The sequence below is a fragment of the Capricornis sumatraensis genome, chromosome 11, assembly GCF_032405125.1.
Source record: "Capricornis sumatraensis isolate serow.1 chromosome 11, serow.2, whole genome shotgun sequence".
Lineage (NCBI taxonomy): Eukaryota > Metazoa > Chordata > Mammalia > Artiodactyla > Bovidae > Capricornis > Capricornis sumatraensis.
In genome coordinates, this window is record NC_091079.1 from 55,565,754 (window position 1) to 55,593,025 (window position 27,272).

The 27,272-nt window shown below is 38.0% G+C and overlaps 1 protein-coding gene across 5 annotated transcripts in view; it reads left to right on the forward strand.

Annotated features, from left to right (window-relative positions):
* The window catches only part of TERF1 (telomeric repeat binding factor 1), a 39,807-nt gene extending 19,829 nt beyond the window's left edge, over positions 1-19,978 (forward strand). For 2 of the 5 annotated variants that reach the window (XM_068983475.1, XM_068983477.1), the window contains 6 exons: positions 1,217-1,366; positions 2,245-2,357; positions 4,575-4,634; positions 6,081-6,172; positions 12,117-12,223; positions 18,910-19,978. In XM_068983475.1, coding sequence (XP_068839576.1) covers positions 1,217-1,366; positions 2,245-2,357; positions 4,575-4,634; positions 6,081-6,172; positions 12,117-12,223; positions 18,910-19,086 — 699 coding nt within the window. In that variant the 3' untranslated portion in view covers positions 19,087-19,978. The remainder of the gene's footprint in view (positions 1-1,216; positions 1,367-2,244; positions 2,358-4,574; positions 4,635-6,080; positions 6,173-12,116; positions 12,224-18,909) is intronic. The other 3 variants (XM_068983476.1, XM_068983478.1, XM_068983479.1) reach the window with 2 other exon arrangements.
* Positions 19,979-27,272: the final 7,294 nt, after the last annotated feature.

A 27,272-nucleotide genomic window follows, 5' to 3' on the forward strand; every position in this document is an offset into this window, starting at 1 on the left:
CGCTGGTGCAGGGCATGGCAACCCACTACAGTGTTCTTTCCTGGAGAATCCCATGGACAGAGGAGCCTAGTGGGCTACAGTCCATAGAGTTGCAAACAATCAGACACAGCTATAGTGACTTAAACACACACCACGCGTGCCACAAGTTATATTTTGAAATAACATTTTCTATACCTCAGAGTGACAATGATTAAAATGTCTTAGAACACCAACAGTTGGCTCAAAATGTGGAGAAATTATAGCACTGCTATACCTTCCTCTCAGGACTATAAATTGGTACTTAAGCTTCAGAGAGTATTTTAGCAAAATCAATTAGCATGCATTCCAGTAATTCCACTTCTAGATAAACACCCTAGAGTAACTGTTCTTACTTTCACTATATGCTTTTAAAGTCATGAAGCTTTATTTAAAAAAATAAAAACCAAAAAAAAAAAAAAAAACAATCCAGGCCCAACTGAAAATTGCTCTGAGATAGAGCTTGAGAAGTAAAAAAAAATTTTTTAAGCTTTATAGCTTAATTATGCAATCAGCATTGAAAGAACTAAGAAAAATTTGTACTGTTCACAAGAAGACACACAGAAAAATGTTTAATAGAATTATGGAAATAGAAAATAGCCTAAATACTTACACAGGCTGGAAGGAAAGATGAATAAGTGGTATTTTTGATCAATGGAATACTATTTAACAGTGAAAGTAACTAGTAATTCTATAAGTATCAAATCAATGTGGATAAATATCATAAACATAGAGTTGAGCAGAATAGAGAAAGTTTCAGAAGAATACACATAGTATAACACCATTTGTATAAAGTTAAAATCATGTTAAACAGTACTATACATTGTTTATGGATGCATACCTATGTAGTACAGGTGTAAAGGAATGCATGGATATGCTAAGTTCTAAATTCAGGATACTGCTTACATTGAGAAGAAGGCCAGGAACGACAAGGAGTGACATCAGATTATGGTAATAAGATTTCAGTTGAATAGACAATGTTTTATTTCTTAAACTTGATCATAGATAGGTTTATAAGTTATTTTAATCCTTTTGTATTTGTGTAAATATAGAATTTTTCATCAAAAATATATTGGTGGGCATTTAAAATGGGAGAATTTGTAAAATCTTCAGTTTTGGCTTACTGACTTTTTTCAGTTAAATAATATGACAGAATTTCTAGTATCTTATTTGTGATTTATATTTCTTCTGTTTTCTTAAGCCTTTTAAAAGGAAATTGCTTATGATAATCTCTCAGAAAGATACATTCCATTCCTTTTTTCAACACTTCAGCTACAACCACATGATGGAGAAAATTAAGAGTTATGTGAACTGTGTGCTAAATGAAAAATCATCAACGTTTCTAATGAAGGTATGCGTATTTCAGAGAAGCTCTAAACATAGACTTACACTGTCACAATAAAAGAGAATACTTGAAATAGAAATCCTTAAAAACTAATCAGAATTTTACTTAGTGATTTTATAGAATAGTGTGGTGAAATGTTACAGTTAGTGCATCTAAAAGAAAGTTTATTTCTGATCTGTGTAGTGTTTTCAACCTTTCAAAGTAAGATTTGAGGAAATTTTTCACAATAAAAAGTTGAGGGGAAAACTTACCAAAATGAAATGAGAAATATGGGAAAAAGAAATTAATTTAATTAAATTTAAAAGAAAATTTTAGCATATTTTTGGGAAAAGTCAAGTTGGACCAAAGAAGGGCTACTACAGAAATTTTTTTAATCACATTTTATCCTGTCTTAGGCCCAGAAAGTTTTAATATGTCATATATATATATATATATATATGTTTTTTTTTTTTTAAGTAACCTTCTATCTTAAAATTGTCTATAGGGACTTCCCTGGTGATCCAGTGGCTAAGGCTCTGCCCTCCCAAAGTAGGAGGACCAGGGTTCAATCCCTGGTCAGGGAACTAGATCCCACGGGCCACAACTAAAGATCCCACATGCCTCAACTAAGACCCAGCACACTCAAAGGGGGGAAAAATTTTCTGCAGCGTATTGTGTGTATCAAGTACATTTACAAGGAAAGCCCTTCTCCGTAATGCTTATAAAGCAAGCAGGTGGCTGACAGTCACGTCACAGTACTTGGGGAAACAATGCACTGCCCTTTGTTGGTCTGTGAAGAGATACTTCTGTTATGACTATCAAATAACTAGAAGGCTTGATTTAATACTGTTTGTTTTTAATGGCTTATTGCATTCCTTCCTCTCCCACATCCCCATTTTTTTAAGGCAGCAACAAAAGTAGTGGAAACTAAAAGAGCAAGAACAACATATTCTGAAGATAAACCTAATGGCAAAGATGTTGAATTGGCAACTGAAACTAATTTGGATACAGGACAAAGGTTTGTATATTCATTAGTACATTTTTGTCTTATGAATATAATAGCTATGTGAAAGTGATGATAGTGAGATGTTGTTAATAAAAATAATTCTTGAGCAGTAGGTGTTTTGTCTTACTGATGACTAACATTTGTATATTTGGAAGTACTGTAGAGTTACATCATGGCTTATGCAAATTCTGTTGCAAATGCTAAGCAAGAGTACAGAGAAAACAGTACTGTGTAGATAGTGTGGTATCATTTACTGTTCTCAGGGAACATGAGCTCCAGAACAGTATTGAGGCTGGAAGCCTGAATCATCTGGGTCCCTTAGTTCTCAAATCCTACATGCCTTCATGTGACTGTTGCACTGGGGGTTATTCTGATCTGTTAAGATACTGTTCATCTTCTCTGTGCATGACGCGTGCTCAGTCACTTCAGCGGTGTCCAACTCTGCGACCCTGTAGACTAGCCCACCAGGCTTCTCTGTCCATGGGATTCCCAGGCAAGAATACTGGAGTGGGTTGCTGTGCCCTCCTCCAGGGGATCTTCCCATCTCAGGGATCGAACCCGCCTCTCCTGTGTCTCCTGCATTGGCAAGCAGATTCTTTACCACTGAGCTGCCTGGGAAGCCCTTCGTTTTGTCTAAGGGCAAGCTAATTCTACATCTGGTGGACGAGTGCAGACACTGATTTGCTCCAGTGTTGAAAGGAAGCAGGCTGTGTCATTCCTACATATTGAGAGAAAAAAATTCAGTTTCTAAAATTAGTTCTTCTTTAGGGATTTTCAAGGGTAATTTTTGCAGAATTGACTTTTATCTTTTGCTTTGGCTTGAGAAACTAACTCTATTGACGACAATAAAATCTACCATTATAAAGATCTTTTATATTGAACCTGTAGTCCATTCCTTCTCTTCATCCACCCTTAAACCAAGGCCAAATAGTCAAATCCTTGTGGTCTCTGTATGGATGTATTTGGCAGTGGACGTAGTATTACTCTCGTCTCAGGACCATGGCTTAAGTGCTGTGAGCCCCCGTCTTAACTATTGATTTAGAGGTGGGAGTTGGAGTCTGAATTGCATGGATGTGGCATTGGTCACACCTCAGGACTGACCTCAGTCTTACAGTTCTTGTTGTCCCTGCCTGTCAAAACATGATCTGCTCCTCACTGGTCCATTGAAGTCTTGTTTCTCATTGACTCTTTTCTAAGACCGATTTTGAGAAGTAGGGCTTTTGCTTTTATTGGCTTGGTTATTTCATTTTGTTTAGGAAATCAAAGTTTAGTAATGCTAAGACCTAATAAATTCTGTGGCCCAGACTTCTTGCCCTCTATAGTACTGCTTTAAAGTAAAATAAAATTAGAGCTTATCATGATTCTTGCACATAATGAATGTTTCCTATATACTCTCTTAATATAGTGCCACCACTTATTTCAGATGCCCTTCTAAGTATGCAGTTCAGTCACTGTGTAAAACAGTTCTTCTCTCTCTGTACCCTGACTCCTCCTTCCCCTCACACATCCAGTTATCTCTCCAAGTGTTATAAATTCCATCTTAGAAATGCTTCTCTAATCCATTCATAGCCTAGATTATTACTTAGCTTTGTGCCACAAAAATCCATCCTTGACATGACTTCCAGAGTTAGCTTTCCATTAAAATAAATCCATTTAACTCACTTCCCAGCTTAATAACCTTTCTTAGCTTTCTGTTTCCTATTAAATGGATTAGATTTTATTGCATGGGTTACAAAGCATTACATAGGCCCTTTCTGGTTTTTTGTTTGTTTATTTGTTTCCATATACACCTTGTCCCTAAGCATTAACCCCTTCCTGCCCACATACATGGGAGAGGGCAATGGCAACCCACTCCAGTGCTCTTGCCTGGCAAGTCCCGTGGACAGAGGAGCCTGGTGGGCTGCAGTCCATGGGGTCGCTAGGAGTCGGACACAACTGAGCGACTTCACTTTCACTTTTCACTTTCATGCATTGGAGAAGGAAATGGCAGCCCACTCCAGTGTTCTTGCCTGGAGAATCCCAGGGACAGGAGAGCCTGGTGGGCTGCCGTCTGTGGGTCCCACAGAGTCAGACACGATTGAAACTACTTAGCAGCAGCAGCAGCAGCACAGAGCTTCTTTCCAGAGATACTTTTTATAAATTGAAATTTGACTTGACTATGTGGAAAGTACTATCCTTATGAACAATTTCTTATGTTTGCATTCTTACAAATGTTTTCTTCTTTTAAAGTGTTAGTGACAAACAGTCTGCGGTAACTGAATCCTCAGGGGATACAGTATCCTTATTGAGGTGAAGTAAATTTGACATTTTTCTTCTCTGTTTTTCAAATCTTTGAAGCAATTCATGCAAACTTAGGTAGATTATAATAGCTGCATGCAAACGCTATGATTTGAAGAATGTCACAAAGTTTTAACTTACCTCAACAGATATTAAGACCCTTGAAATGGCAAACTGTGGAGACCTGCCTCTTCAGATCCTGGGTTGTTTGACATTGTTTCTGCAAGGAGCACACAAGCAGGGAGTCCTTGAATTTAAAGCAGATAATTAGTAAATTTGATTCTATCAGAAACAAGGGCATGATGCTAGGGCAGGAAAGGGATGGAGGTTACATTTCTGATAATGTCCCAAATCCTGATTTTAAGAAATTATTTTAAAAACTCTTTAATCTGCTAGAAATTTTGTAACAGACAGTGTAGCATATTCAGAGAGCATAAAGTCAATATAAGTGATTGCCAAGCAGTTGGGATGCTAAGTGGAACCTTGGAAGGGGGTGGCTGATTTGGTGTGGAGGAGGTCACTGGAGATGAGGAAATAAGGGGCCAGGATGTTATTTGGTTTATTCATGTAACAATGGAAATAATTCATGGTAATGGCAACACTCAGAAAAAGATCTGTGAATGATGGGAAGTGCTTTGGAAGGATAACAGATGATTATGGAAAACAGTAAATGGCAATATGCCTCAAAGGCATGAATCCTCAAAGTCTGAGGTTTCTATGGAAACAGGATCCTGAAAGTGACATGAGGAAACAGGAAGTATAGAAACCCACCTGCAAAACCCTCTGATTCATGGAATGTAGAAGATGAAGCTAATCTCTACTCGAGGCCATGAACAGAGAAATGTTGTACCCAGGGGAGAGCTAAACTTTAGACAAGGCATAGAAGTTGAGACTGGCATTCCAGAGCACACAGAAAATTTGAGAAGGAAGGGAAAACATTTGTGGTTGCATTAGCATTTACAGGGTTAAAAGTATAGATTTTAGGTGATAATAAAAGAGCTGCCTAAGCTTAAGTGAACTTTTTTCCCCTGTCATTTTAGTTTGCCCCTTTATAAATTGTAATAATACAAACTTTGCAGAATTGTCCAAATTTTCTGCCCCTTCCTATATTTCCAAACAATCTTACCTTTCCAAAAAGCCCTTTATCAGAATCTATAATCGTGATATCTACCATCATATATAAAAGAATTTTGAAATTTCTCCAATTGAAAGGCCAGAAGGATCTTGATTTCTGAGTAAATGAAGTAGAGAAAATAAGTGATGGGAGAGCAGAAAGTCTTGACAACAAAAATCTTAGAGACTAAAGGTTAAGATAGGGTACTGAGCAAGGGGAACACCAAAGGAAACAGGCCAAAGTAGAAGCAGGTCCTAGATAGAGATTGAGACAAATCCTCTACCTTTTCCCATAGCCTTTCTAGTCTTTGCAGAGCAAATTACAAGCTTTTGTGTTTCATTTAGGTCTCACAAAAATCTCTTCTTATCTAAGTTGAAACGTGGAAACCAACAGCAAGATTTTAATAAGAAAGAGGAAAGAGTGGAAACTTCTCAAAGTAAGTACACTTATTACAGGTTTAGGAGTGGAGAATTGATACTTCCTTGAGAGCAGTCCAACCCTTGACCTAACACCTCAACACGCGGACATACTTCAGAAAATGAAAACACAAAAGGATTAAATCCCTTGGGTTCATAGAGTTAATTAGAGGTGGTGCTTAATTTAGAAAGTTAGAGTTAGTTATGGTAATATTCTGTAAAGTCACCCTAAACACTTAGTGAATACTAAACACTTACAGAGGAGTACAGCGTTAGGTTCTTTTGAGTCTCTGGTGACAACGTTTTGGTCAACTGTTCAAAATATAACTTAGTTCTGTGTTTTTGTTGAAAGACACCTATTTAGTATATATTACTGACTCATTACTGGAGAAGGAAATGGCAGCCCACTCCAGTATTCTTGCCTGGAGAATCCCTTGGGCAGAGGAGCCTGGCAGGCTATAGTCCATTAGCCTGCAAGAGTCAGGCTCACAAGAGTCAGACACGACTTAACAACTAAACCACCACCACCACTGATTTATTAACATTGAACCCACCGCCAACAGCCCTGTAACTCATGCCTAAATGATGCTTATCTAACACACATACTTTTTTCTATAAGGAACATCATACATAGCCTTCTTGCACTTGGGAACCCTAGATAGCACTTCCACAATACACTTGGGAACCATTTTAAACAGCAAAATTACCTCCTGAAAGCCCAAAAATACAGCACTAAATAGACTGTAAAAAGAATTATTTCTAGTGTGGGAACTGAAATAGGAAGATAGAGCTTCACGTTGTTTAACCTCAGCTGGGAACATGACTCAGATATTTTGCCACTCTGTGCATGTCCACAAAAGCACTGCAAGTTTTGATTTTTGATTTATAGCTTTCAACAGGTAGGTGAATTTTCAAATACCAGAATCCATGACTATTATGAGGATGGCTATATATAGAATCTAACTACTCTACTCATTGCATTTAGAGTTTATTATCCTTATAAAAAACATTGCTAGATTAAAAAAAAAACAGTAACCAAAAAAATCTTAAAAGCAGTCCATAATTATTTTCAATTAGAATTTGATTGTAGATTCCTCCTTGATATGCATTCATTCAAAAAATGTTTATTGAACCTATTGTGTTCTAATACAAAGATTTTTAAATCTTTTTGACTCAAATCTAAATACTTAATGATCAATATAAAAATAATAGATGTACCACCTTGATGCCAGGTACATGGTAGACCTGCAGTAAAACTTTAAAAAAAACTTTATTGATGTATAATTGATTTACAATGTTGTGTTAGTTTCAGGTGTTCAGCAAATTGAATCTGTTTTACAAATACATGTGTACACTAGGCCATTGCAGAGCACTGAGTAGAGCTCCCTGTGCAATATATGCAGTAAATACTAATTGAATAAGTTTATTCATAGCAGATGGCCAGTGATAGGGCAAAGAAATACTTGGTTCATGTTGGTGAAGTTCCTAGGAATGACTAGGAATCAAAACTTTACTTTCAGTGTATGTGGTGCCAAAGTGAGCACTGGAGTCCTAATTCTAAACTAAAATAATTGGAGGGTTTTTCCTGGACTTTTAATTTCACAATACAAAGTTCAGAGAAATGGAAGTATACACTTTTCTACACTGTTGTTGATCAATAATTAGACTGATGAAAACTATAATCTTTTTGTAGAGTGGTTTGGCAGTGACTGGATATTAAACAGGTGATCCTATGAGTTTTAGTACATTTCTTAACTTTTTGTTAGCTGTTAGTAATATATACGTGTGTGTGTGTGCGGGTGTGTGCACATGCTTAGTCCGTTAGTCATGTCCGACTCTTTACTACCTCACTATCCATGAAAGTTTTCAGGCAAGAATACAGGAGTGGGTTGCCATTTCCTCCTCTGGGGGTCTTCCTGACCCAGGGATCCAACCCACGTCTGTTGCATCTCTTGCATCACTGAGTTCCTTGCAAAAAAATTTCACCAGTATTCAGTGAAATGATGAATATTTGAATTAGAAGCTTTTTACCCATAAACTCACTTAATCCTCAAAACAATCTGAATCAGTGCATCCGTTTTACAGATGAGAAAGCCAAGACAAAAAGAGGTTAAGTGTAGAAAGCCCGTGGTCATATAGATCATGAACAGAACCAAAGCCACAATAACATTTCTGACTTTTTAGAGCCCATGACCTTAAATGCTGAGATAGATAAACTGCCTCAAGGGATGGATAGAATCGAGGCAAATAAAAATTTAGTAAAAAGTGATGAGGTTATATATGTACTTAAAATTATATTTATATTTACATTTACATTTATATTTACATTTAATTTTTAAGAGGTGAAACTGAAGGATTCAATGAAGTTCACATAAATGCTATCTCATAAGAAATATATCAATAAACTATGATTCCTTCAAAATGAAGAATAAATAATAAATGCTTTGATAGCATGGGTCAGATTGCCTCTATAACAGTAAATATAAACTTTAGACTACTGATGATTTCAACTGTAATGGGTGAGATTAGCAAAAAATAATAAAAGATTTGACCAAATATAGTATTCTTTGGAAATACTTTTCCTCACAACTTTACAGATTTTGTTTCTCTGTTTTCTAACTTGATGAGTGTTGCTATGGACAGTCTTGATATCAACTTGACTCGCCTCCCTTTGTATATGAGTGGCTTTTTCTTCATAGATGCCCAGTTTTTCTAATTTGTGCGTTTAATGCTATAAATTCTCCTTTTATTACTGCCTTAGTTTCATCCCTACATACTATATTTTTATTTTCATCAAAATATATTTTTTATTTCCCTTGAGACTTTTCTCTTTGATCATCTGGACTATTAAGAAGCTGTTTGTTAAATTTTCAGGTATTTAAAGATAATGATTGACAGTTAATTCTCTTCCAGCCTGAAGGTATACTTTGTAGGGTTTCTTTTTCCTTTTTAAGACTAGCTTTATGTCCTAGAATATGGTCTATCTTGGTGACTGTTGATACATACTTAAGAATGTGAATTCTGCTGTCGTTGAGTATACAGTGTTACAAATGTCAATTAAGTCAAATTGATTCATAGTCCTTTTCAGATGTTCTATATGCATGCTTATTTTTTGTCTTCTTGTTCTACTAATTACTGACAGAAAGAAGTATTGAAGTCTCCAGCTATGATTATGAATTTCTCTTCATTGTTAATCTGTTAATTTATTTTTGCCTTTTTAGTCCTCTAGCACCTGTTCGAACAATTCACAATATGAAAATCTCTGTTCATAACTGGTGTGGTTTCCATTAGCATTACCAACACATACGGTCTCCCCCTGCAGTGATACCATATCATCTGTATTACTGTAGTTTAGAAATAACTCAGTATGTCACAGAGTAATATCCTTCATTATCCTGTTATTCTTTAGGAACATCTTAAGTGTTCTTGGTGTTTTGGTCTTCCATATTGTCGGAGGTGGGAGGAAACTTCATAAAAGATTGCAAGCAGTGAAGCTGCTACCACTCCGTAGGTGACACAGAGTGTACAACGAGACTTAATGGGTCGGAACAGGACAGTTTGCTACAGTACAGCAAATTGTGTATGGCAACAGCATAGTTGTGCTGGTCTCCCTCCCTCACCAGGTCCCAAAGACAGCATAATGCACCCAGGTGGATGCTGCACAGGCAGTAGGTTGTACTGCAAAGAGGAACTTGGGGCCAAGGGTACTTTTTGAGTAAGCAACAAGCAAATAATCCAGTTTCCTTCTCCAAGAGAGAGTAGTTACATGGTGGTCAGCCTGTGGTTCCAGTGACCTATTTAGGCACCTGACTAACTGCAGAAACTGTTTAGTAAAATCTTAGCAAGAACTACAGGAATGCTCAGAGCTTATGATTAATTACTTGTCCTAAGACATAATTTTAGAATAATCTTATTAAGTTCTACAAAGAACCCTATTGAAATTTTATTTGAGATTACATTGTAATAGATAATTTTGGAGAGAGCTGACATATTTATATTGTCTTCCTTCCATGGTGGTGCAGAGGTTAAAGCGTCTGCTTGCAACGTGGGAGACCTGGGTTCGATCCCTGGGTCGGGAAGAACCTCTGGAGAAGGAAATGGCAACCCACTCCAGTATTCTTGCCTGGAGAATCCCATGGACGGAGGAGCTTGGTGGGCTACAGTCCACGGGTCGCAAAGAGTTGGACACGACTGAGCGACTTTACTTTCCTATGCACAAAAGCATTTCTCTATTTAGATTGTCTTATGTATATTTTTCTTACAGCATGTATGTGTGTATACACACACTTACAAATATAGTAAAACTTTATAATTTACTGCATGTGGATGTTAACTACTTTTGCTAGATTCATCCCTAAGCATGTTTTATATTTTGTTACTATTGTAAATATTATCTTTTGATAATTTAAGTATTTTAACTGTTGCTAATGTACAGAAATACTGTTGAGTTTTGTTTATTGATCTTGTATGGAACCATCTTGCTAAATCCTTTTTAAATTCTATGTGTAGATTCTTTTAGGTTTCTGTACAGTACAGTAGGGATGAGGGGCTCCAACTCTTTGCAGTCAACACATACTGCTATCTCTGCCTCAGAAACAAAGGTATTGATAAGTGACTTACCTGAGGGTAGGCAGCTGAAACAGATGGCATAAAATCAGAACTCAAACCCTAGTTCTTTTGATTCCACATATTGTCATATCTAATCGGACATAAACTTTTATGCACATTTTAAAACATTTGTAAAATGAAAACATAGATACTATGTTTTTAAAAATCTGTATAAGTGAACCTATGTAGTTGAAAACCACATCATTCAAGGATCAACTATATATATACAATTTTCTTTCAATAATGACCGTTCTGTTTCTTTTCAGTTGCATATACATTTATTTATCTTACTAAACTGTAAATAAGAGAGAAATATTTATTTCTTACACTGTGTCAGATATTCCTTAAACATTATTTTAAGAAACTACAATGATCCTATAAGGTAAATATTCCTTTTTTTTTTAGCAGATGATGAAAAGACAGGCATTGGGAGGTGAAATGGCTTGTTCAAAGGCATGAAAGAATCAAGATTCAAAGCACATCGCTCTGATTTTTTTTTTCATTCTTTTTTTTTTTTGTAGCTCTGTAACTGACAATCAGCAGTTAGTCCTCATTCACACTATCTAGATTTTTTTTTAAGTGGTGGTAGTTAAATCGATAACGAATATATAAATCTTCCTTGATGAATCCTCATTACATTTTCTGAGACAGCTGCACACAGCTAGATGCAGTGTGAGACATTCCTTATTTTTTGGCCCAGACAGCTTTGTTGAGCCCAGTGCCAGTGCATGCATATGGAGTTCTCATCTCCTTCATGGCATGTTTCCAGATCTCTCTGAGTGCCAGAGGGACTTCTTTCTTTCTTTTTGGCTGCACTGGGTCTTTGTTACTGTGTGCAGGCTTCAGGGCAACTCTAGTTGTGGGGTGTGGGCTTCTCACTGCTGTGGCTTCTCTGCAGAGCCTGGGCTCTGGGCACCTGGGCTTAGCTGCCCACAGCATATGGAGTCCTCCTGGAGCAAGAATTGAACCCTGTGTCTCCTGCATTGGCACATAAATCCTCAACCACTGGACTACCAGGGAAGCCCCCACAGGCGCTTCTTGAAACCTACTCCATTGATATGTTTGTGGATGTTGATGGTGTCATCTCTGATTACCATCTCATTGATGGCAGAGTGCCCCTTCTCACCACCCTCTGCAGGAGTGATTCTGCCAAGCCCTCGCTGGAAAGGAAACACATGCCCCCTGATTTTCGAAGGCTGATTTTTGCATTTATACCATACTGCTTCCAGATTCAAAGGAAAAAGATTAAACAGGTTTTTTTTTAATAGCTATAAAATAAATAGGAATTTCATAACCTTTAAAAATACAATTCTTTTAATGTAAGACAGTTTTTGATGACAGTGTTTCTGCTTTTAGGTGGAAGAAAGAAAAAGAACAGTAGACGAGCCACTGAAAGTAAGAGAATACGTATTTTAAAAAGTCAGCCTGTAACTCCTGAAAAGCATCGGTCTAGGAAAAAACAGGTACTTGTTTATTTTAATTTGATAATGCTTAATGTATATTAAAGTCATAAGAAGTAGTTGTGACTTTCACATTATTTCTGTTCAACTCTAAAAAATCTTGAGAATAAAATGTTTCTTCTTTGCCATCTTAGATAAATTGATCAAATTGCCTGTTCAGAGTTCACTCACATTTTAAAGATAATCTTGGGTATTAATGACATTTATTTAGAATTATCCATCCTACAGTCCATTCATCAGATGTAGGGTAAAACTTAAATCCCCATGATAAACTTACTTTCATATCTTCCTAACATAGGTTCAGTTTAAATAAGATTTTTGTGTGCTTTAAAAAAGGAGATACCATTTGACATAGAATTTTTCTGTTAAGAAAGCTGAGTCAGTTTTAGGGCTCACTCATTTGTTTTTCCTCTCGGTGATTATAGTCCTGTGCTATCTCTAGTTGCTGAAGCCATTGTTTGCTGTTTTATCTGGTTTTCTAGTTGTTTACCGTAAATGAGTAAATTATTTAAGATGATTTTCTTTTTTGATAAGCTATTTGCAAATGGTTCATTGTTGATATGTTGGGGTAGGATCAAGTTCTGGACACTCCAGGTTGGTCTAAAATCCAGAAGTCTCTGCCTTATATATTTGTCTTTTCTTGTGGTTCTTCTGGTAACAGTTCTAAATGGAATTATAGATGTTACTTAGTGATATACATCAAGAAAATGGTTTCTCTTTTTTATATATTTGAAACAACATGTGGGATATCAACTGCACAATTAAATATAGGTGATATTGTCTATCACTATTTATTATGCCAAAAATTCCGTGTCTGGTTTTATTTTTAGCTTTCTACTGTTGGTGTTTTGGTGGGATAACTTGTTAGATGAGCGACCAATTTTATTTTATTTTGTATTGACATTTGGATTCTTTAAAAATTTTGATTGCAATAGTCTTGCACAGTTTCTTGGACAGTTTCTTTCTCCTGCATTTGTATGTTAAACAAACAAAGGTATTTTTGCCTGCCTTATCACAATTTAAAAAGAGGCCTTCCTTTGTAAATTTATTCAGAAGAAAAGTAAGTGGCTTTCAACAATAAAGACTTTTTTCCCATGGATGGTATGTAATGGGAATTATTATACGGTATTTTTAAATTATAAATGATATCACTGTTTAATATACATCATCTGTTTTATTTTAAAACATGTCTACACTACACTGAGCACCAACATACAGGTAGGTATGACCAGGAAACAAACACAGTCCTGTCTCAGCAAGCAGTGAGTTCAGTCTATGTCTTGAGGTCGACTATTATTTTTCATAGTAAGAGAAAAAATATAGGAAAGATGAAAAGAACATTATTCCCAACTCCTGTTGAAGAATCTGAATGATGAACTGGAAGGATATTTCAGTTTATAAAGCTCTTCCAAAGCCCCTTCTGTCAATCAGTTGATGTTTAAATATGGACCCCGGGGTGGTAGACCAGCTGGACTTGAGCAGCGCAAGGGCACACTGTTTAAAGTAACATCCACAGGTTACTGCAAACAGTGGGAGGAATGGACTGTGCTTTCAGACTGAGAGTTTACTCTTTCCTGCTTTATGAACCCATAAAATTTAGAGGATATCAAAACTGCACCACCACAATCATGACACAGCATGTGCTCAGTATAAAAACTGTGTTTAGGGGGAAAAATCCAGTTGCCCCTTGGGAAAAAATGTCCTGCGTTGGATGGTACCAATACATAATACTCAGTTATGAACCCACAAGAATATGTGCTTTATAATGAAGACTAGAAATCAGATCTCTAAATCCAGCTGCTTTTTTAAAATTAGTATTTTATATGAGTATGTTTGCCTCCCATATCTTTCCTCTGAGGCAGAAAGGAAACGGGTAGAAAACTGGTAGGTTCTATTCCCAGAGACACACACGAGGTTTCTTTCTGTTTGGGGACTACTGTGGTTCTCAGTTTTCTAGAACAGTTGAGCCTCTGGCAGCTTCCTCAGCATCATGGTCTGAGATCTCCATATTCCTGAACAAAGCCAATTTGAAGGTTTTGTGTCATGGGAGAGAGAGGTCACCACTTTAGCTCTGGCTTTCTCTCATCTGAGAGAAATACAGGGGGTAGGTAGGAGCAGACCTTTGAGTCATCAAGTCATCGCTGGAGATTACAGTAGAGCAAGCCTATAGCTTCCCTGGTGGCCTTGTAAGGAACAATCCCTTCTCCAAAATATAGACTTATTATTTATCAGATAAAATAGATACCTTTGAAATGATTTACATGGACCAGTGGAAGATAGTTGCTCATTACATATTTCGAAGTTTTGATTTTTGACTTGATTATTCACACCAAATGAGGCTAGACCAAACTAGGCTAGAATGTATACATTTCAACAGATAAGAAAGTACAAAATGCCTGTGCCATTTACTGACATAACGCTAGATCCAAGGACTCTGTTGGTGTAAATAAACGATACCATTTTTAAAGCATTGGGGTTTTTTTCTAAAAGGCATTAAAAATGATATGCAATTTAAAAATATAAGTTGTATGACTTTTTAGCCTTAAGGAAAGAAAAGATTGGTGCATTTTAATTTGTCCCATGCTGTCTATATCTTGAGTTATGGGCATGGCTAGAGTTAATTTTATTTTTCTCAAGAAGAACAAAAGACAAAAGAGAATAGTTCCAAGGGCACAGTTTTTGCTTTTGTCCTGAAATACATTATCTTAAACTCTTAGTTAACCATGTGTCATTATGAAGGGAATCTAGTATAACAGATCACCTGTGCAAAACAAAGAAATGAAATTTTGAGTTTTAAGCAAAAAAGTAGACTTATGAAATTGTGCTGTCCTCATATTTTCTTTCTAATCTTAACACTGATAAGTCCATTGCGTCACTTACTCAGTTCCATCTATGAACAATAGAGGTTGACCTCTTTAAGTTTTCTAAACTTTTATTTTTGTTTTTGGCTACACTGTGTAGCTTGCGTGATCCTAGTTTCCCAACCAGGGCTGGAAGAGTATAGTTTCTGTTTGCTATATGACTACTGATATATTCCATATGGTGTTTTTTAAGACTCTTTCCCCTTTAAATCATAGATGAAAGTAAGCAAGGACTGTTAAAAAGAAGCATTCAGATCAAACAATATAAGCCATAATCATGAAGTAACAATAATATATCAAGTTATAGTTGCTCGTTTTCAATAGAAGAAAAAAAATTAAATGTTTAATGTTAAACATTGTGGTTTTCAATTAACTTTTACTGACAAAATTATAACTTCTAGATCAGAGGTTGACACACTTTCTATAAAGGGCTAGGCAGTGAGCCATATACAGTTTCTGTCGCATATTCTTTTTATTGAAAACTACTTTTTAAAATGTAAAACCATCGTTTAGCTCCTTTGCTGTACCGGGGCAGTAGCCTGCCTAACCCTGCTGAATATGATCCACTGGAAATACCATTTAAACTTTGGTTGCACTCAGGAACCTAAATAGTATTCAAGCAGAGGTTGTTAATTTCTTCAGAGAAACGGGCTTTTGTATTTTATCAGATATCATCTGTGCTCTCTATTAAATATTACTGAGATTAAAACAAGGAAACGGTGCTATGTATATGAGATTTGCATAAATCAAAGGCTACTTTTTAAAACAGAATAAACATGTGGCAGCTTCTTACACAACAAAAATTCTTAACTTGAAGGACCACAGAATTGATAAGTTTTCTCATGGGGACTCTAAATGGCTCCTGAAATTTCATGTAAAACGTTGTGTACCTTCACTTGTCTGTAAAATGGATCCATAGCTTTCATCACATTCTCAAAGATTTACGTGAACCCAGAGATTAATCAATAAGTACATCCCTCTCCCCTTTAAACTCCTTACTGCACACATGCAGAATTTATATCTCCTTTGGTTTTGCGTCAGTTAGTAATGACCAGTGTGGTGAGGCTTTTAGGAGTGGTGACTGGTGAGGGAAGTGGGCTGGCTTGTCAGGACAGAAGGTCATAGGACAGATGTCAGTCTTTGTCTAGAGGGTGAGTAGTCTTACACTTGTAGGCAGCATCATTGCTGATAGGCAACAGCTCAAACAAACTTCTGCAGGAGGTGTAATGATACTGCCAGTTTTATGGCATTGAGTCATACACAAGATAATTTTGATCTCATATTTGTCTGCAAGCACCTTGAGTTTCTTTTTGGTGTGTCAGACAGTTGAGCTGGATTCTTTTTTTTTCTCTCTTTTTTTTTAATTGCCATCTTGTTATTGTTCAGTCATAAAGTCATGTGCAGCTCTTTGTGACCCCATGCACTGCAGCACAGCAGTCTTCCTGGCTTTCACTATCTCCCAGAGTTTGCGCAAACCATGTCTATTGAGTCAGTGATGCCATCCAACCATCTCATCCTCTGTCATCCCTTTCTCCTCTTGCCCTCAATCTTTTCCAGCATCAGGGTCTTTTCCAAATGAGTCAGCTCCTCGCATCAAGTGGCCAAAGTTTTGAAGATTTGGCATCAGTCCAATATTCCAGTGAATATTCAATTGCCATCTTAGCCATTTTAAAGTGTATAGTTCAGTGTCATTAAACACCTCCTGTGCTACCGTACCACCATTCATCCACAGAGCTCTTTTTATCTTACAAAACTGAAACTCTGTACCGATTAAGCAGTAACGTCTCATTCACCCCGCCCCCACAAGCATCTGGCAACCAACTTTCTACTTTCTCTCAATTTGACTATTGTAGGTACCTCATATAAGTGGAAATCTACAGTATTTTTTCTTTTGTATTTGACTCCTTGCACTTAGCATAATGTCCTCATTTACCTTGAGGACAAGATCATTTCCCTTGTATGTGTCAGAATCTTCCTCTTTTAAAGCTAATGATATTGTATTTATATACCACTTTTTGTCTATTATGTGTAATACTGCTGTCAACAGGAGTGTGCAAATTTCAAGTCTCTGCACTCAGTTCTTTTGGCTGTATTCAAAAGAATATAGAATTCTACTCACAGGCAGAATTGTTGGGTCACATGATGCCTTTAATTTTCAAGGGACCACCACACTTTTCTCTAGCAGTCACGTAAGTTTTCATTCCCACCAATAGCACATAAGAGTTCCAGTTTCTCCACATCCTCACCAGCACATGTTATTTTCTGTGTTTGGTTGGTTGTTTCATGGTGTACCTCCTAATGGGTTTGAGGCAATATCTTCCTGGGTTTTGGATTTGCTTTTCTGTAATGATTAAGTGACATTGAGCATGTTTTCAAGTGCTTATTGGCTATTTATATATCTTTTTTAGAGAATTGTCTACTCAAGACCTTTATTCATTTAAAAAATGTATTTATAGTAAAACATAGCATAAAATTTGTCACCTTGTTTTTTAAGTGTATGATTCACTGGCATTAAATGCATTCACATTGTACAACAGCCTCTAGAGCTTTTTCATCTTGTGAAATTGAAACGCTATGCTCGTTAGACAGCCCCCTATTTCCCTGCCTCCCGTTCCCGTCAACCATCATTCTACTCTCTGTTTCTGAGAATCTGACTACTGTAGATATCTCACGTAAGTGAAATCATACAGTATTTGCCCTTTCATGACTGATGATGGATGAATTTTTAAACCAAATGTGAGTCAGCTGGGGAAATCATTCGTAGTTCAGAAACAGTAAATAATCATTCGGATGACCCTGTGTATTGCTTCTCAGCATGTCAACAGAAGGAATAGTTAGTTGGTCACCTCTAGCAAATGCCAAGTATCAGTAATCTTTTTCTATGTATAATACTGAATTTGATTTTTAAAGTTTTTCAGTCATTTTCTCCAAAAACAAAATAATTATCTTTAGTTTGTGTTAGTTGTGTTCTCGGAAATCTGTTGGAGAAAGTGAGAAGATTTTAGTCTTACGTGCCTGTGTACTTTGCCCAACATAGAACAGGGTTTTTGCTGAGTTCATTAGGAAAGAATTAAATATTCATAAGTTCTATTTGGCATTATATGAATCCTACACATCTCTAAGGCTTCCCAGGTGGGCACTAGTGGTAAAGAACTCACCTGCCAGTGCCGTAGACACAGGAGACTCGGGTTCAGTCCCTGGGTTGGAAAGATACCCTGGAGGAAGAAAGAATACTGGAGGGAGAAATACTCCAGTATTCTTGCCTGGAGAATTCCGTGGACAGAGGAGCCTGGCCAGCTGCAGTCCATGGGGTCGCAAAGAGTTGGACATGACTGAGTACGCGTGAGAGCGAGGAAGAGGGAGACACATCTCTAACCTGTTAACAGGTGTCGAATTTTAAGAGACTTTGTGGGCTTAAGTCAGACAAATTGGGTTTGTGTTTAGTTCTCACCCTTTATAGCTGTCTGACTTGGGGCAGCAGAGCCATAGTGTGTCATGCAAAATGAACAGTAATCTAGTCAGGACCCTTGATAATATCACCACCACAAGATCTTACAGAAATATAAGATATGTTCACAGAATTTCTTCCACCGTTAAGAAATTGTAACATATTGGTTTTTTAAAAATTTGTATTTAGATATGTTAAAGAATTATTTCTGTGAATAACTGTTCTACTTTTTATCCACTTTTGACAGATGTTAACTAGACTTATTGTGATGATCATTTCACAATATGTATGAATACTGGATCATTATGTTGTACACCTGAAACTAATGCTATTTGTCAAGAACTGGTTCTGTGATTAACTATCCTACTTTTTATCAAAAGGCATGGCTTTGGGAAGAAGACAAGAATCTGAGATCTGGTGTGAGGAAATACGGAGAGGGAAATTGGTCTAAAATACTATCACATTATGAATTCAACAACCGAACAAGCGTCATGTTGAAAGACAGATGGAGGACTATGAAGAAGCTAAAACTGATCTGTTCGGACAGTGAAGACTGAGAGTGTTTGCAGAGCTTGATTGAGATGACAGTTTAACACTCTAATTACTGCATGTTGTTTGAAAGTTGGTCAAAACTCTGTTTAAAGCATTACAGTATTTTTTCTGTAGCACAGTCATTCAATATGAGGATTTGTGCTGTAAGAGCATTACCATCATTGTATTCTTTAAGAATCTTTTTCCTTTAATAAAAAACAAATTTTTTGGAACCCTAGTGCTTTCAATCCTCCTACCTCCAAACCCTATTCCGAAGCCTGATTAGAGGAAAAATATATTGCTGTTAACCTGCTGTATATGTGTGGGCTGACTTCAACTCTGACACTCCTAAAAGTGAAGTTTCTAAATCAGTGAATAAGAGGCCTTTGACATAAGGCATAATGATTTATGACCTTAATATGTTAATTACTAACACATTTGCTTATAGAATGATAAATGTACAAAGTAATCTATGAGATATACTTAAAATTTCCTTTTAAGTAGTTTCATATAAAGGAAAAAACTTGAAAATGTAATACCCATAGGACAGAGTTTATACTACTACCAAGAATAGCTTATGTTTCATTTAGGTACATTTGACTTTGGTTCTGGTGTTAAAACTTTGACAGAGATAGTTTAAATAAAGCTTCTTTATAACCTGGTGCTATAAATATCAATTTCTCCGATATTTTCATTTAGTTAGATAAATATCGGGCCTAAATAGCATTCTATAAATGTTTAAATTGGCTTTAAACATAATCATTTTAATGTCTATGATAAATAGTAAATAAACAAGATCCTGCACACCTTATTAGACAACTTTTGAGTTTTTACCAACATGTTCTTTAGAGAATTTTGTCAAAAACTAGAATTATTTAGCATTTTGAGTTATGTATGTTTTATTAATAAGTATGTGAAAATGCTTAAGTATTTGGACAAAAAATTAAATGATTATTTTGTCATTTGCTTTTCTTATTAAAGTTTTATACATTACTTCTCATTGTTCCTGAGTTTGTGAATTTGTTGTCTTATATGTATAATAAATTAAAATGTGGATAATGTTTCCTGGTTCTATCTGTCCTGCTACAGTATGGTCACCATCATTGTGTTTACTGCAGACATTTTGATGATCAGTGCCAAAGCTGATGGCTTTTATTTATGAGCCAAAATAGACCAGTTTGTCAACCTCTTTCCAAACACCCTATATCATCAAATCTAAACTGATAGGAACTATAAGATGCTCAGTTATTTCATGTGCCACTAAAAAAGATCACTATGAATTATGCTATAATGTGGTGCTTATTAGAATTTTATTTTTAATTAAAGAACTGTTACAGATTTATGTAAGCATAGATTTTTATTATATAACTTGTGGACACGTAGAAAAGTGAAATAAGTTGGGTTATTGTATTCCTAAATGCTTCCTCATTTTTATCTGAATGTTTTGAATTTTTAAACTGAAATTTATTCAGACATCTAGACTCACATACGGTTGTAAGAAATAATAGGTCCTTGTACACTTGCTCCAGCTTCCCCCAGTGTCAGTTAAACCACCGTAAGTCACCATCAGACTATTGATATAAATCGTCAGTTTTACCCGGATTTTCCCAGTCTTGTACCCTGTGTGTACGGTGTATGTAATTCCAAACAACTTATCTCTTGTATAGGTGCATGTGTCTACCACAGGCAAGATACTCCAACATGGTGAGGATCCCTTATGTTGCCGCTCATCTTTCTCTCCTACATCATTCCTCCAACCCTTGGCAACCACTAATCTGCCCTTCATTTCTAAAACAATCATTAAAAAGGTTACATAGAGAATGACAAAGTGGGAGTTCCAGAGAGGCTTCCTTTTTCTGAAGCAAATATTAAGCTGGCAAAAAAAAAATATATTAGAATCAACTTTTTGAAACGAATCTAATAACTTAAACAGGCAGTGCTCAATGAAAAAACAGCCTGCTAAATTGTAGAGCATTCTGGTGGTTTTCTGTATCCTGCTTGAGGGGACCAGTGATATGTGTTGTCGGGGTGTAATTTGATGATGTGGGAGAGGCCAACACAGATCTTGCGCTCAGGATTGTGGTGGGGTGTTTCCATGTCTGGCAGTTCCCTGAGGGTTCAGAGATTTGCCTATGTTTTGCCCCTTCTGAACTCATGGACTTTAAAAGTAGTGCCTACATCTGCCTGGGGTCAGAGACAGCAGACAGATTGGAGAGCCTGGAAAAGAAGGTCAGTTCAGTTGCTCAGTAGTGTCCAACTGTGACCCTATCGACTGCAGCATGCCAGGCTTCCCTGTCCACCAACTCCTGGAGCTTGCTCAAACTCATGTCCATCGAGTTGGTGATGTCATCCAATCATCTCATCCTCTGCCATACCCTTCTGCCTTCAGTCTTTTCCAGCATCAGGGTCTTTTCCAATGAATCAGCTCTTCCCATCAGGTGACCAAAGTATTGGAGCTTCATCTTCAGCATCAGTCCTTCCAATTCTGGACTGATTTCCTTTAGGATGGACTGGTTGGATCTCCTTGCAGTCCGAGGGACTCAAAGAGTCTCTCCAACATCACAGTTCAAAAGCATCAATTCTTTGGCGCTCAGCTTTCTTTATAGAGTCCAACTCTCACATCCGGACATGACTACTGGAAAAACCATAGCTTTGACTAGACGGACCTTTGTTGGAAAAGTAGTGTCTCTGCTTTTTAATATGCTGTCTAGGTTGGTCATAGCTTTTCTTCCAAGGAACAAGCATCTTTTAATATGGCTGCATGAAATTAAGGTATGTGGTAGGTAAAGGCTTTGAAAGTCTTGAGTAAACCAGGGAATCCAGAAGACCAGGCCTCTGTGCCCAGGACTAGACACAGTCTCAGGAAAGACCTGGGAGCACCCTAGGCCTCTGCTGTGTGATCCTAGGCTTCGTAAGTGCCGGAGATGGAGGCTAAGGCAGAGTAAGTTATAGGTGGCCTGGTTCAGTGTTGAATGAGCTACCCAACTCAGAGCCAAGCTGCAAAGGCTGGGAGAGTATCTGGTTTTTTTCCTTAATTGATTAATTACTTTTATTTATTTTTTATTTCTCTGGGTCTTCCCCCTTGCTGCATGCAGGCTTTCTCTAGTTGCTGTGAGTGTGAGCAGGGGATACCCTCTAGTTGCAGAGCACAAGCTTCTCATTGTGGTGGCTTCTTTTGTTGTGGAGCATGGGCTTAGGCACATGGGCTTATACATGGGCTTAGTCCTCCCATGCATGTGGGATCTTCCCAGACCAGGGATTGACCCCATGTCCCCTGCATAGCCAGGTGGATTCTTAACTGCTGGATCACTAGGGAAGTCCTGTTTTTCTTATTGATTTAAGGAAATGAACTACTCTATTCTTTGTCTTTTTAAACCCCCACTCAACATATTCATGTATATAGCCATACTTGTTCATTTGCATTTCTACAAAGTAAGGTTATATAATTCAGTTCAGTTCAGTCACTCAGTTGTGTCCGACTCTGTGACCCCACGAACTGCAGCACGCCAGGCCTCCCTGTCCATCACCAACTCCCGGAGTCCACCCAAACCCATGTTCATTGAGTCGGTCATGCCATCCAACCATCTCATCCTCTGTTGTCCCCTTCTCCTCCTGCCCTCAATCTTTCCCAGCATCAAGGTCTTTTCAGATGAGTCAGCTCTTTCCATCAGGTGGCCAAAGTATTGGAGTTTCAGCTTTAACATCAGTCTTTCCAATGAACACTCAGGACTGATCTCCTTTAGGATGGACTAGTTGGATCTCCTCGCAGTCCAAGGGACTCTGAAGAGTCTTCTCAACACCACAGTTCAAAAGCATCAATTCTTCAGTGCTCAGCTTTCTTTATAGTCCAACTCTCACATCCATATATGACCACTGGAAAAACCATAGCCTTGACTAGACAGACCTTTGTTGACAAAGTCATGTCTCTGCTTTTTAATATGATGTCTAGTTTGGTCATAACTTTCCTTCCAAGGAGTAAGCATCTTTTAATTTCATGGCTGCAGTCACCATCTGCAGTAATTTTGGAGCCCAGAAAAATAAAGTCTGACACTGTTTCCACTGTTTCCTCATCTATTTGCCATGAAGTGATGGGACCAGATGCCATGATCTTAGTTTTCTGGATGTTGAGTTTTAAGCCAATTTTTTCACCCTCTTCTTTCACTTTCATCAAGAGGCTCTTTAGTCCTTCACTTACTGCCATAAGGGTGGTGTCATCTACATATCTGAGGTTATTGATATTTCTCCTGGCAATCTTGATTCCAGCTTGTGCTTCCTCCTTATATCACAACTATTTGAGTTGTGGAAATAAATGAAACCACTCAAAAATGAAAACAAATAGGCTGTTTATTCAGAGTTGCTATATTAAGGAAGCCAGCCACCATCACTTGTGTTTGGCAGAGATGCAGGCAGATGTTTATAGTGGGAAAGCTTTGTAGTCAAAAACTAAGGCTTCAGGCGTGCTCTGATTGGAGCTTGTTGGCATGAGGAAGCTGGAGGCTGGCCAGCCAGCAGCAGGCATCTTATATGATTGTTTTGGGGAACATACTTGGCTTTCTCTGCTCTTAAGTTGAAAGCAGAGACAAAAAAATTGGGATGTTGGTAGTCATCAACTGAGTCCTGCCCATTCTGAGTAGATAGCTTTGGGAATTCAGTTCTTCATTCTAAACTGATTGCCGCAGAGGTTATGACTCAGTGTTGTCATGTAAGTTCTGCCCTTTGTCAATTTTTAGATTCATTCTCTGAGTTTCCAGTTTATGCCTGCAAGGTTTTTCCAATTTATAAGAAGTGTAATATTATGAATAATATTAGGGACTTCCTGGTTGTGCAGTGGCCAAGACTGCCCTTCCAATGCAGAAGCCCTGGGTTTAATCCCTTGTCAGGTCCCAAATGCTACAGCTAAGAGTTCACATGCCACAACTAAGACCCAATGCAGCTGAATGAATGTTTAAAGAGGAATAATAGTAACTGTTACACTTATTATAAAATATTAGGTATGATGTTGTAACCCCTAGAGCAACCATTTAAAAAAATACACATATATAACTAATATATAAGTTGAAATAGTAAAAATTATTTAAATAATCCCTAAGAAAGCAAAAGCAGGGAGAAGGGGGAACAGGAAGCAAAAACCAACAAAACCACAAGGACTAACAAAAAAACAGATGGTGCTCCTGAATGCAACCACACGAATAATTACATTAAATGTCAATGATCTAAGCCAGGGTAAGCAAGCTTTCTGTAAAGGGCCAGATGAAATATTGTAGGCCTTGTGGGCCACTGGGTTTCTGTCAACTCTGCTTGAAATGGTCCATAGACATAAACATGAAATAAATGGGCCTGACTGTGTTCCAAGGAAATTATATTTACAGAAACTACAGGCAAGATTTAGCCTGCAGGTTGTAGTTTGCTGACCGATGACTTTGAGTTCTAGATTTTGTTTTTTTCCTCTGAATTATATTGGACTTTGTTCTGATAGGCAGTTAATTCCAAATCTGGGAACTTCTCTTAATTCTCTTTTTTAGTTGGTTAGAACCACTTTGAAACTGAATTAGCAGTGTGAGATTTCTAAAGCCCAGCCTGGTGATGAGAATTTGGGCTGCAGATTCACAGGACAGCTGACTGGTGACAACCTCTTAGACCTCTTAAAGCAGTGTTCCCACAATTCCTTGGGGAGAAGGGGAGAGTTTGGGATTTGTTTCCAGTTCAGTCTTCCTCTAAGAAGACAGTCTTTCGGCATCCCTGTTTAATTATACTCCATCTCGGTCTGGGCATGGGCTGTGCATTTGGGCAGCCCTCCTTGCTGAAGAAAAGAGGGCGGCAAGGGAAATGGCACTGTAAAATGGGTCCCACAGGACCTCCCTGGTGGTCTAGCGGCTAAGACTACATTCCTGGGATACTGGAGAGGACCTTGCTTACTGAAATTCTCTCTTCTAGGGATCTGACTCTCCTTTCTTCTGCTTTACTGGTCCTGAAATTTTACGGCCACCTCTTTTCAGATTCTCCCCTCTCAATCTCCTTATCAGTATACTCTGTCTTTGTAAAAAAATCCTTTAACTGTGATTTTATCGGGAATCTGGAGGTAAAGGAGGTAAAGATACTGTCAACCTGCCATGTTTAATTGAGAAAAGTATCCTAGTGTTTGGGATTGACATGTACACACTGCTGTATTTAAAATGGATAACTAACAAGGACCCACTGTAGACCACAGGGAAGTCTGCTTAATGACATGTGGCAGCCTGAACGGGAGGGGAGTCTGGGGGAGAATGGATACACGTACATGTTTGGCTGAGTCCCTTCACTGTTCACCTGAAACTATCACATCGTTTGCCAATCAGCTATACTCCAATACAAAATCAGTTCAGTTCAGTTCAGTAGCTCAGTCGTGTCCGACTCTTTGCAACCCCTTGAATCGCAGCACGCCAGGCCTCCCAGTTCATCACCATCTCCCAGAGTTCACTCAGACTCACGTCCATCGAGTCCGTGATGCCATCCAGCCATCTCATCCTCGGTCGTCCCCTTCTCCTCCTGCCCACAATCCCTCCCAGCATCAGAGATTTTTCCAGTGAGTCAACTCTTCTCATGAGGTGGCCAAAGTACTGGAGTTTCAGCTTTAGCATCATTCCTTCCAAAGAAATCCCAGGGTTGATCTCCTTCAGAATGGACTGGTTGGATCTCCTTGCAGTCCGAGGGACTCTCAAGTCTTCTCCAGCACCACAGTCCAAAAGCGTCAATTCTTCAGCACTCAGCCTTCTTCACAGTCCAACTCTCACATCCATACACGACCACAGGAAAAACCATAGCCTTGACTAGATGGACCTTAGTCGGCAAAGTAATGTCTCTGCTTTTGAATATGCTATCTAGGTTGGTCATAACTTTTCTTCCAAGGAGTAAGTGTCTTTTAATTTCATGGCTGCAGTCACCATCTGCAGTGATTCTGGAGCCCCAAAAAATAAAGTCTGACACCATTTCCACATCTATTTCCCATGGAGTGATGGGACCGGATGCCATGATCTTTGTTTTCTGAATGTTGAGCTTTAGGCCAACTTTTTCGCTCTCCTCTTTCACTTTCATCAAGAGGCTTTTGAGTTCCTCTTCACTTGCTACCATAAGGGTGGTGTCATCTGCATATCTGAGGTTATTGATATTTCTCCTGGCAATCTTGATTCCAGCTTGTGTTTCTTCCAGTCCAGCGTTTCTCATGATGTACTCTGCATATAAGTTAAATAAGCAGGGTGACAATATACAGACTTGACGTACTCCTTTTCCTATTTGGAACCAGTCTGTTGTTCCATGTCCAGTTCTAACTGTTGCTTCCTGACTTGCATACAGATTTCTGAAGAGGCAGGTCAGGTGGTCTGGTATTCCCATCTCTTTCAGAATTTTCCACAGTTGATTGTGATCCACAGTCAAAGGCTTTGGCATAGTCAATAAAGCAGAAATAGATGTTTTTCTGGAACTCTCTTGCTTTTTCCATGATCCAGCGGATGTTGGCAATTTGATCTCTGGTTCCTCTGCCTTTTCTAAAACCAGCTTGAACGTCAGGGAGTTCACGGTTCACGTATTGCTGAAGCCTGTCTTGGAGAATTTTGAGCATTACTTTGCTAGCATGTGAGATGAGTGCAATTGTGCGGTAGTTTGAGCATTCTTTGGCATTGCCTTTCTTTGGAATTGGAATGAAAACTGACCTTTTCCAGTCCTGTGGCCACTGCTGAGTTTTCCAAATTTGCTGGCATATTGAGTGCAGCACTTTCACAGCATCATCTTTCAGGATTTGAAACAGCTCAATTGGAATTCCATCACCTCCACTAGCTTTGTTCGTAGTGATGCTTTCTAAGGCCCACTTGACTTCACATTCCAAGATGTCTGGTTCTAGATTAGTGATCACATCATCATGACTATCTGGGTCGTGAAGATCTTTTTTGTACAGTTCTTCTGTGTATGCTTGCCACCTCTTCTTAATATCTTCTGCTTCTGTTAGGTCCATACCATTTCTGTCCTTTATCGAGCCCATCTTTGCATGAAATGTTCCCTTGGTATCTCTAATTTTCTTGAAGAGATCTCTAGTCTTTCCCAATCTGTTGTTTTCCTCTGTTTGCATTGATCGCTGAAGAAGGCTTAAAGTCAGAAAGTAAAAAATACCCTGTGAGGACAATTTCACAAGGCTTCTAAATCTCTACCCCTCTGAAAGGCTGAATCTTTGCCTTCACACTTT